Below are 12,564 nucleotides of genomic sequence, written 5' to 3'. Positions count from 1 at the left end.
GAGAAGAAGTTCGGAAAGTGCACGAATCAGAGAGCGACGGCTTAAATCCGCTGAAATCTACTTAACAGAGACTGAGTGTGAACAGACTCCGAAGAGGGTCAGCGAGAAGTCCACGTGCATAAAAACTCTTGAAACTTTGCATGGAGGTTGGGTCTGGCAAAAATGTGATATTTGCATAGTTTGCGGACCCAATGCGTTGCTCAAGGGCTCTATAGCGCCCCCTAAGTTGAAAACAGAGATGTTATAGACCTAGACGAACAAAAAAAAGTCGAACGTAAGCATGGCGTCAACTTAACCGGAAGTCGGGCATTTTTAATTTTGGCATGCATTTTGCCGATTTGCACCCTACGTAAATGAGCAAACGAGTGCGTTTTTGTCGTATCAACAACTAGACACATCAAAGGTGACCACCATGAACCACCATGAACCACCATGAACCACCATGAACCACCTGAACCACCATGAACCATCTGAACCACCTGAACCACCATGAACCATCTGAACCACCATGAACCACAACGAACCACCATGAACCACCATGAACCACCTGAACCACCATGAACCATCTGAACCACCACGAACCACCATGAACCACCTGAACCACCATGAACCATCTGAACCACCACGAACCACCATGAACCACCATGAACCACCTGAACCACCATTAACCATCTGAACCACCACAAACCACCATGAACCACCATGAACCATCTGAACCACCATGAACCATCTGAACCACCTGAACCACCATGAACCATCTGAACCACCATGAACCATCGGAACCACCATGAACCACCACGAACCACCTGAACCACCATGAACCATCTGAACCACCATGAACCACCATGAACCACCACGAACCACCTGAACCACCATGAACCATCTGAACCACCACGAACCACCATGAACCACCATGAACCACCTGAACCACCATGAACCATCTGAACCACCTTGAACCACCTTGAACCACCTGAACCACCATGAACCATCTGAACCACCTGAACCACCATGAACCATCGGAACCACCATGAACCACCACGAACCACCAGAACCACCATGAACCATCTGAACCACCACGAACCACCATGAACCACCTGAACCACCATGAACCATCTGAACCACCTTGAACCACCTGAACCACCATGAACCATCTGAACCACCTGTACCACCATGAACCAGCTGAGCCACCATGAACCGCCAAAGAGGAAGCAATTCCAGAAGTTTACTGGTACATTACTGAAAGGACTGAACCCTTATCTGTGTATGTACCCAATATTTAGATATTTGCGAGGGCCACAAAAACCATACAAATCTGTCTTTGTGAGGATATTTTGACCTTGTAGTGGGTCCCACAACTTTAAAGGGCTTTTTCAGGGTGTAAGATCTGGTTTTAGGGTTCGGATTAGAATTGGGTTTAGGGACTTAGTTGTGATTGTTAAGGTTAGGGTAAGGGGCTCGGGAATGCATCATGTCTGTAGTGTTTAAATTAAATCTAAAAACATGTTTGTGTGTATGTGTTCAGTGACAGTGGAAACATAATGTATGAGCTTTATCACGACACTGTGAGCTTGTTGTTCCCACACAGAGGCGATGGGGGAGGGAAGGGGGTGCTGTGTGTGTCTGTGTATGACTGCCTGGTGTGTGTGTACAGTAGTGCCTTGTCCACATGTGAAGCCATGATGCGTCTCTGTTTGTGTCCATCGTTACCACTCAATCAATCTTTCTGACTGGACTGAGACCAGGGGTCATCAACCTTTACAATCAGAGGAGCCATTTGGTTTCATCTCTTACTGAACAGAATTTGCCTGGCGTCGCAAATATATATGTAACCTTTTTTGTCTTAAAATGGATGGATATTCAGGAAATGCTGTGTCACCGCAGCAGCATCCGCATTGTCGATGGAAGCGCTCGGATCTGTTAATGCAGGATTAATGTGTTTCCACATTTTTGGGGATTCTTTTGCTTTTTAGCGATAGTACCTGGTACCTGGTGCTCTTTTTGGTACCTGACCTGGCGAGGTTCCAAGTGAGCTGAGCCGTCACTGGAAGAGTCATGAGTGCGACGTCCGACACAAGAATCAAAGCGAATGCCAAACTGTAGATCAGTTCAAGTTGAAAAGGCACCAGGCTTTTAAACATTACTAAGATCTATCTATCTATCTATCTATCTATCTATCTATCTATCTATCTATCTGACATTGCCTGAGCTTTAAACTGCTCTGTAAAAAAAAAACCCTGACGTGTTCAGATGCAGTATGTGAGAAATTATTTCAGCTCCTCTGCTGGATTCCTCCCAGAATGCATCAGGGCCACCAATACAGAATGACCCATCCTAGCTCAAACAGATGCAAGTATTTTTTTCGTGGGCGGCAGCGAGTCCTCTGCTGCCTGGCGCTTCATGCAATATGTGACTGTGAGATGAAATCACAAACATTGCAACTGTAGTCGACTCCCACTGCCCGGGCAGCACAGACGGGGCATTATGTGGCGGAGTACCAGCTGGTACCAGGGGGCTCCTCATCCTCCGTGGGACTTCATGTGTTGGTGCCTCTGAGATCAGGACATGGAACTGACACCGAGGAGCAAACCTGTGAGCGGTTTCTTTGGATGCGTTGTCGTCGTCGGTTACTTTTGTGCAGTTAGTGTGGCTCAAAGACGTGAGTAGAGCTCTGACTTTATCTGCAGGGTGTCATCTGTGTGATGGTGATGAGGCCTACAGGGGCCCCTCAACCTTTTCACCTCCTGGCCTCTAAGATCTAAGATTCACAATTTCACAGGCGAGATTTAAGACGTGATTTGTCCATGATCAGTGTGATTGATCGGCCGTCTCTCGTCTGTCTCAGTCTGCTCGGTGCCTCCTGGTCCAGTGACGGTTCCTGAGAACAGCACAGCTGACGTGCAGCTGGTGCAGATTAGCTCCAGCGGTGATGTGACGCTCAAAGTCACAGTGAACCCTGAAGGTCTTTTCTACCTGAGAGGAAACGTCCTGATGGTGAAGAAGGGACTCGATTATGAGGTGAGTTACATGTATCATTTTTGGTTGGTTGGTTTGGATGGTATAAAACTTAAAAAACTGAAGATATGAGATAAAGACCACTACCTTTTCAGTACAACAACGTCTGGTTTGTCTCAATGAAATAAAATCATGGATTGGCAATAAACTTCCTCAAATCTTAATGAGAAGAGGACATTGAACAACCTAGGGCCCCTTGAGCCATACCTTTCCACTCACCTAGATAAGTGCAATGCCCTTTATAGGGGGGACGAATCAATTACCATAGCTTATTTTCAGTTTTTTCTTCTGTGTTATTGTTTTAAATGTTTCTTTTATTGCCTTTATGTGTGTCGTTTCGCCCTCTTGTTGTCAGACCACACAGTAGTATAAAAATGTACTTGATAAATAAAATTGGATTGGAAAAACCCAAATATCCCAAAAAATAAAAAGTTGGAAACTTGATTGCCATTTGAGGAATAATATATAATTAATGTAGAATTTCAGAATTAGATTGTAACAACATTTTCAAGTCAATACCAACAAATGTGGATGGCTCAGCACCAGAGCTGGTACCAGTGTTATTTTAGTTCAGCTACATGCCTTTAAAAATATGTTGGGTAATCATGAAATATTGGGAAAAAAAAGTTGAGTCTGTTGTGGTAATGAGGGAAGCGTTCGTGATATACAGAAGTGTCTGTATTATATGCAGAAGAGTGAATATCAGGTGTCATATGGTGTTGACAGCATTAACCTGCTGACCTAGCTGACTCACTCCGCTTTGATTTGTAGTCGTTGCCCAGTGCAGCTCTGGTGGTGTGGGTGCAATGCAGCAGAACTGGTTCCAGATCTGTGAGTAGAGTCACATTATGTCACGTTTTGTTTTTTGTGTTGTTGTTTTTGCTGTGGTAGTCAAAGGCAGTGTTGTACAAAATTCATTTACATGTACTTTACTTTATTTCTTGCAACTTTTACTTTTCCTCCACTGCATTTGCTCTAACTCTCTTTTTTTTACCCATTACTACCAAATAAAATCAGAAGAAGAAGAGTTGGTATTATGGTCTGTATTTACCATTCTGTCTTTACTAGTTTTGATGAGCTGCTTTATGCTACGTGACATTCACACATCTTTCACACCCATTCACACACTGCAACATGGGGTTAAGTGTCTTGCTCAAAGACACATAAAGACTAGCAGAGAATACTTTGACTTCTATGTCATTTCTTAAGACTTTTACTGAAGTAATATTGTAAAAAGTCAACTTCTACCAAAGATACTTGTACTTTTAGTCTAGTATCACTTTAAGGTACTTTATACGAGACTGGAAACACAGCGGTAGTGACAATTCAAGACATTTCCCCAAAGCACATATACAAGGCTTACTCTTAGGCTACACTTATTATGAGAATTGTAATCAATAAACCGCACAAAATGTTACACAATTGAATTCCAGATGAAGACAGATTCATAACTGAAACTGTTCTCAGGTCAGGAAGTACCATGCATGGAGTTATGTAGTTACGCTTAACTACTGCCTTTGTCCCAATATATAATCACAAGCAAGCAATTGATTTATTGACTGAAATGAGTCTACCTCCACTCCACTAGGTGGCGATACATACCCTTTCAGCTTGTTAATATAAAGCAGTTTCCAGTTTCACTAGCAGTTAGTTGTTAGCATGTTCTGAGTCTTTCCGTTAACTTAAAAATATCGAATTGTTCAAGCTAAAAAAGAATAATGTTAGTCTCCACAACTAGCATGCAGCTAGCTGTTAGCATGCCAAGTGCCATTTTGAGTCTTCCTACAAGCCGTTAATTTCAAAACAAGAGACAGAGCAGAGATCCAGTCTTCTCAGCAGTTCAACAAACCTGGCCTGAAGTTCACCATGTTTTTGTGCCTCAGGTGAACGAGTCCGTTGAAGTCCTGGTTGAAAATGTGAACGACAACCCTCCAAACTTCGCACAAAACCACTACGTGCTGGAGGTGAACGAGGCGAGTGCTCCGCTTGTCTTTGTTGACGCACTGTTCTCTTGTCGGACACAGATGCTGACTGAGGTTTTTCTCCCACAGCTCACAGCGATCAACACCAGTGTCGGTCTGATCGAAGCGACGGACGTGGACTCTGCGCCTCTGTTCTACCGTTTAGAGTCGGCGACGGTCGGTGACTTGACTCAGTGTTTTACGATCAACAAAATATGCAAAAAATAATATTTTTCTTCTCGTTTCCGTTAATTCAGGATAAATTTTTCCGATTGGAGAACATCAACATGCCAAAAATCCTTGTAAAGAGCCTCCTGGACTATGACGTCGTACAAAAGATATCGCTGATTTTACACGTGCAGGTACGACAGTGATGAAACAACTGAACAACATCCAGGTGGGTTCTGCTCCACTTTGACCTTTCACCTGTCACATGTGCTCTCAGGACACGTTCAACGGCTCGGCCTCCAACGAGCCGTTCTTCACGTCAGTGGCCACGATCACGGTCAACGTGAAGGACATCGATAACCGGCCGCCATGGTTTCAGCCGTGTTTGAGGACAAATTTAGGAATCGCCAAACTGTGTGTGAGCAGCGGCTACAGAGGCAAGGTCAACCTGACGGAGAAAGAGGTCTGATTCTCACCACAGCAACCAAGATAGTGTTTTTACTGCTTCACCATTAGGAAATGAGAGGCCACGTGGCAGATTATTGGCTAGCACTTTTGCCTTACAGTAAAATAACCTCATCCAACCAAAGGTGCGTTGGTTTTTCTGGGTTTCCTCACACAGAGGTTTATTAAACACTCTTGACCACAGGTGAGAGTGAATGGTTGTTCGTCTCTGTGTGTCGGCAATGGACTGACTACCTGGCAACCAGTCCAGGATGCACCTTGTGTACCTTTGTCAGCTGGGATTGACTCCAGTGGCCACTGATGATGTGTGATCAGTGTGCGAAATACCCATTAATAATCGAGGGGGGGGGGGGGTCCCATCTCCCATTTGTTGTGCAATACTGTTTCACCAGCCCAGGTGCCACGCTGCAGTATTGGCTATTTTCCCTGTCAGATGTGGGCTTGTGTGGGCCTTTTCCACAGCACCATTTGGAAAGCAATTCATTAAAACATTAAAAATACAAATTAAATAATTTACATTTTGTCTGGTTATAAAGGATAAGAAAGCATGCAAAGTGTATTATGTATGTAGATCATAATATATGTAAAACTGAAATTATAAAGATCTTTAGGGAAAAAAAATTTGTTTTTCAATGACACTGTAACATGTTTGAACTCGGCTGGACGATTATGTCAAAAATATTAGTCACAATTATTTTTGACTGATATTGAAATCATGATTAATAGACACGATATTCATTGATTTTAAAACTTGAGTATGTATTGAGCCACCAAATCTCAACTTTAAATATAATTTAAAAGAACAGCCAGAAATTACGGAGCCCCCGAAGTGACATGAGAAAAAAAAAAAAAAAAGAAGATTTTTTTTTTAAATCTCGAGTTTCAAAGTAGAGATCTTGAGTTTCCAAAAAAAATTGTGAAAAAAATCTTTTTTCCATCATTTTTTGGAAAGTTGAGATCTCGACTTTTCCCAAAAAATATGAAACAATTAAAAAAAAAAAAAAAGTCATAATTTTTTGGAAAGTCGAGAAATTTTCCGCACGTCACACGCTTGCTGCAGCTGCACGTAACACGGGTGCATTCAAGGCGTTTTTCGAGCATAGGAATTTACACGTCCCGCCATGCGGCGCATTAATCGGTTTTCTTCGATTATAATGTTTTCATGATCGTGAGAAGCCAAAATCAAAATCATGAATAAAATTCAATACAATTCAATCCAGACCTAGTTTAGACCCCCCCCCCCAGACCCCCCTGTATTTCGCACAGTGTGTGTGATGATTTTAAAATGTTCACAGGAAGGACCATTAGCGCTGGAGCCTGGGCCGGTGTTTGCAAAGGACGGAGACAAGAACAGGAGCGAGCAGATCAGTTACAGAATACTGCGAGGTTGGACCTGGAACACACCTTTTACTTCCTACCATTTAAAAAAACCAGAATGATCACTTTAACATTCCATGCACATTATAATTACAGTTGTATAACTGTTTAATTATATTAGAATGTATTGCAGGGTTTGCGGTTTTGAATCACAATATTTTATGGCTTAGCTTTTAGAATCAGTAGCTATCTGTAAACTTGACAAAATCTACCGCATAGTTTTTTCCACTTAGTCCTGCTTTAGAGTTTTTAGTCTAAAGCAGTTTTTAGTTTGCTGGAACCTTATAAATGATCATAACGATTCAGAGCTGCATGTGCTTATATATGAACATCAATTATTCTGAGTCTTCAGGAAACGAAGGAAACATTTTCCACATTGATGAAGAAACGGGAAACATCACCATGACGAAAGCTGCTGATATTATCGGCCCGATAACTCTCACTGTTCTGGTAAAATACATTCTTATTGTGATGTCAAATGGAACTCATGCTGCACATACTGTGTATGAGGACTCACCCGTCTTTCCACCTTGTCATCAGGCATCTCAGGTGATGAACAGGGACCAGTTTGCAGTGACTCAGGTGACCATTGAGGTGATGAAGAGAAGCAGGAATCCTCCACGATTTGAGAAGGAGCGATACGAAGGATTTATCTACAGCAACTCCGTTCCCGAAAGTATGATCCTCCGAGACCGGAGCACAAACCGGCCCTTCAGGGTGCGAGCGCGGGACGAGGACTTTGCTAGTGTGAGTTTCCAATGTGTTGCTACTCAGTTATTTCATATTTCAAGACATTTGTCATCTTGGATTTTTAGGTGAATTCAAGTGAATATTGCATTAAACGTATTGCGTAAACGTCCATACCAATACAAAAGATGCATGGAGTTTAGAGACATAGATAACGTTTGGGACGGATACAAAATATATGATATATATCATGCTAATATATAAATGAGAACACTGACATTTGTGTGGAACAATTGTGACCCTGTATCAACAGCTAATGGTGCTCTTTGTTTACATCGTTAAATCATACATTTTTTCCTTCATTCTGTGGTGACATTTTGCGCCACCTGCTGCTGGTCTTTGTGAACTGACACAATTATCACTGAACAGTGACGGCTTAAATTAAATCAAAATGTTTGTGATCGACATTACTGGAATCCAGATTACTGTGATGCTTCCGTTTGTGTGTCAGGGTGTGAATCCAGATGTGAAATACGAGGTTCAGTACAGCAGCTACGTCAACGTGACCTCGGACGGTTTCATGATCCTGAAGAGAGTTGTGAAGACAGAGTCCTTCGCGCTGCAGGTACACTCCACTTGTAATAATAAAAGTATCTCCGGTTGCTTCCTCTCTTCCTATATGTGACGTTGTCAAACTGTTTCCTGTCTGCAGCTCCGGGCGGTGGACGCAACGACAGGGGAGTTTGGCACAGCAGCCGTCTCTGTTCAGGTCATACCGGGTAAGACGAGTCTTGGGTACAAGGAGTTTCCAACAGGTTCATCAGGTTCCATGTGTTTTGGTTGCTGTGAATGCATAAGATTATCATTTATGTAGATTTAGGTTCAGATTCAGTCCCTAATGTAAAGTTCACATTATTGAGCATGTTGTAGCTACACAGCTAACACATTTTATTGACTTATAGCAAACAATATTTTAGATTTAAGTTGTGTTGTTACACACCACTACTCAAACACACCATGTTGGCAGTGTCTTGTGCCCAACATAAACTAGTCCACCAGTATTGGTGTTGAAGACATTTGAAGACATGTTTGTCATCTTGGATGACAAACTTTAGCAGGTTGAGTTTTTTATTTACTTAAATAAAAGCAAACACGTAGGCTCACAATATCAAAGCTAACACACTACTGTAGTGATGATGCATACACTAGAACATTGTTCTACCGTCATAAAATAAACATTATTGAGAATGTTGTGTAGCTATGCTAACGACAACACAACTTGTTGGCAGTGTTTTGTACCTACCATAAACTAGTCCACCAGTATTCCCAAGTGTTGAAGACTTTTCGTGACCTATCTCCGCTTTACTGCAAACAAGCACATAATACTGCATCGACTTCATTTGTCCATATTTTGTTGTTGATGGCACACTGATTCTCTCCTTATGTGATGACGTGTCATGTTCTCAAAGGGTCTTCCCAGTTCACAGGACCACATTTTTTAACCACCATTCCTCGTATCTCAGGGCTAAACAAAAGAAACAGGACTGGGCCTTAATATCCGGTCACTGTTGTGTCTTCTTTGCAGCCATGGCCATTCCATCTCCCTCCAACATCGGCTACCGTCCAGGAGACATGGCTCTCCTGGGTCTGGTCATGGCGGCTCTGCTCGTCCTCTGCCTCATTGTCATTGGCTTTTTGATTTCCCGCTTGTGGAAGGGAAATGGCAGCATGGACAAACTATGTGGGGTCAGTTGTTTTCCTTTCATTGATTATGTATTTTAGTCCAGAAAGTGACAAGAACATGGAAGTGTATCCCACTGGTTTGTACATAAATTACTATTTCAAGGCCCTTTTTTTTGAAAATGGCCCTAAATAGACTTGGGTGATTGAAAGTGCTTAAATTTTGTGTAAGCAAACAATCAACAAACAAGTATTGATATTTAGGTAACAGTCTCCCTTGTTTGTTACAACGCCACCTACTCTTTCATGCCCTACATTGCTTGATGTACATAGACTCAGCCTACACAGAGCAAACGTCAAGCCATAATTACTAGTGGTGGACACTGTCCACTGTCTCGCGCCGCCGTTGACGTGAGATTCCATGCAGAACAATGAGCAAGTAAAGTTAAGCAAGAGCGAGAGAAACAAATGTGATGCCTGGGAAATTAAAATGACAAGAAAATGACAAAGACTGACTTTGACCAAGATCCCAAGGACAATCCTTGTCTCCTCCTATCTTAAGCTGTGTCAGGATGTTCAGTCCTTGAATTTGAGAGAGTTGTTCCTGGAAAGTCCTTGAATTTGACGTCAACCAAGGTGTGGGAGCTGGGGTCATTGTCCCGTTTTCCCCGCTCCTGTGATCGTCTGCCAATATATGGACATTTCTAGCACCTAATGATACAGCAACCCACTTGCAACACCTGTAGTAACAGGCCGTGCATGAACCCAATTACAGTACCGAAAGCACAGAATTTAGTGGCGAGCTCATGCGTTTGTTCAGGAAATGCCAACAAAAAAATACAGAGTCTCAGTGAACAGGTCCTCTGCTGTGGTAAAATGCCAAGCAGGCACAGGCGACCGGGAACCAGGAGGTTAAAGAACAGAAGGCTTAAATGATTTACCGAAGCAGGTAATAGAGAATATATTATGCTGGGCTGGGATGAGGAGCAGGTGTGTTCACAGGTGAGCGCTGAGTTGCCTGATGAGGTGGAAGTGGCAGGCAGGCGAAGTGAAGCAGAGAGAAAAAGTCCACCTGTGGTTAACACTTCTTTGACTTAACAGTGTAAATATGTACACAGTGCTGTGGCTCCATGTAACTGTGTCATTAGAATCAGATCATTAAAATGACTTGTTCAGTACTTCCTGCATGATGAATGAATATCAGGGTTTCACTAAATAAAAGGCAAGGTAACTTCCACTCGGGACAATTAGAATTTCACACATTACATTACATTAATCCTGTGTTAACAATGAGGGGCCCCCTCTTCTGTCTCCAGTGCCTGGGCCCCTGTTTGAAGACGGACCGGCACCGGACTGGACACAGGGACTCCCTGCAGTACACCAACAACGGCTTCCAGAACGAGGGCGACCAAAGCCGCGTGGGCGTCAGGCGCTGGAGCAACCCTCTCCCGAGGCGGAGCACCTTCCCCCAGCCACGGGGCCGGGTCATTCCCCTGGAGAGACGGAGCCACCACTGCTCCTCCTGTGGCGTCTACACCAACCACGTCCCCAAGGGGAGCCCCTCGACGAGGAGAGCCTGGAGGGACAGAGGAGACGGGGACGAGTATGGCACAAGGTCCATCCTGACCAGGCAGAGGAGAAAGGAGGGCCAGAAGACGGTGTGGTTCAAAGAGAGCGAGGACTCCTCCGACATCGAAGTGGAGATCATACCGGACACTGTAGGCCAGGTGTTGGAGGAGACGGAGGAGGAACTAGAGGGGGAGGTGGAGATGGAGGGGGTTGTCAGAGACCCGGCTGCCCCGCTGAGAGAGGAGGAGGAGGTCCAGAACACCGAGCCCAGTGAGAAGGAGGAGGACTGTGGTAGAACAAGCTCAGATAAGGAGAAGCAGGAGGGCTGACCACAAGGGTCAGAGTTCAAACTCAAGTCAGAATGCTGTTTGATTTGTTGTCACAGTCCAGGACAACACTTAGAGCCTCGTTTCCACCAAGCAGTACAGTGCAGTTCAGCTCGTCACAGTGCAATTTGGAACCCTGATCTGCAGACCGTGTGGGTCTGATGGTGATAAGTGTGTGACCCGAGCCACACAGTAAACAACGAACAACAATGAAGGGCATCAGCGTTCAGTGTTCTTTTTGAAAGGCAATCTTAACGCTTCAACATATCAAGACACTTTTTGGACAATGCTTTGCTTCAGAGCTTTTCTGTTCCAACACGTCTGTGTCCCAGTGCACAAAGCAAAGACTATAAAAACATGGTTTGACAAGTTTGTTGTGGACAAACTTGACTGGCCCCCACACACAGGGCCTTGTCGTCCAACATCAGTGACTGACCTCATAAATGCTCTACAGAATGAAAGGACACAAACTCACCATAGAAACACTTCCAAGAAGAGTGGAAGTCCAAATACTTTGGTTCATATCCTATATATCACATAGCATAACTACGTAAATATTGGTATAAATAACATAAAAGTGAAGATATCTGGATTGTAGCGTGAGCTCTTGGGTCCCCGGGCCTGGGCATGTTCAGTAATCCATACTTGTGTAGGAACTGGACCAATGTGCTTGTACACCAACAGACTTTCCAGAAACTGGGACAGTACAAAACAAAAGAACAAAAAAATTGCATGACTTAACACACTGAATGGAATTGTACTGCTTGGTGGAAATGGGGCTAATTTGCAGATTCAAGAATCCACAAGATGTTTTCCTTCGTGACACAACTGAACTTGGGTTTGAACAAGGACCACAAATAGTAACTGAACGTCGCCTTCTGTTTTGAAAGGTGAAGTCATGGAAGTATAGGGCACAAGTCTCCACTCTACTCAGTTTGAATGGAAGTCTGTGGGAAAATTAGCCTCAACTTCTCACTTGGTTTATAATGTTAGTGAATATTTTTTAAAACAATAAATCTCAGTACATATGAGTGCACACCAGTGTCATTGACAGCTGGTGCTGCCTGGCTGCAGGTGACGTCTGTGAATTCGGGTATTTGAGTGTTGTCCCGATTCAGTCTCACCCTCAGCTTTTTTTTTTTTTTACTAAACTCCACATTTCCTGAATACCAAACAGCTGACATGACTTTTTTATTTGGACAATTTTATTCAGTTTGTGTGTGTGTGTGTGTGTGCGCGCGCCGTTCGTAAAGTAACTCATGCTGAATTTAACATAGACATTTTGCCACATTTAATTCTGAACTGTAAATGTGTAAATA

General features: G+C 43.4%; 1 protein-coding gene across 1 annotated transcript; it reads left to right on the top strand.

The window, feature by feature from the left end:
• Nucleotides 1–2,562: 2,562 nt before the first annotated feature.
• On the top strand, nucleotides 2,563–12,509 carry cdhr5a (cadherin-related family member 5a; the record flags this gene model as incomplete). The annotated part of the gene is made up of 14 exons (XM_083901008.1): nucleotides 2,563–2,656; nucleotides 2,843–3,015; nucleotides 3,784–3,843; nucleotides 4,896–4,985; nucleotides 5,064–5,150; nucleotides 5,231–5,335; nucleotides 5,419–5,604; nucleotides 6,902–6,992; nucleotides 7,336–7,433; nucleotides 7,524–7,730; nucleotides 8,182–8,295; nucleotides 8,383–8,449; nucleotides 9,256–9,416; nucleotides 10,667–12,509. 14 exons carry the CDS (start codon nucleotides 2,563–2,565, stop codon nucleotides 11,246–11,248), a joined length of 2,115 nt encoding a protein of 704 aa, XP_083757134.1. The 3' UTR covers nucleotides 11,249–12,509.
• Nucleotides 12,510–12,564: the final 55 nt, after the last annotated feature.

Source organism: Microchirus variegatus (assembly GCF_963457635.1).
Source record: "Microchirus variegatus genome assembly, chromosome: 14".
NCBI lineage: Eukaryota > Metazoa > Chordata > Actinopteri > Pleuronectiformes > Soleidae > Microchirus > Microchirus variegatus.
Note: the sequence above shows the minus strand (reverse complement) of the source record. Positions and strands in the feature narration are given on the sequence as shown.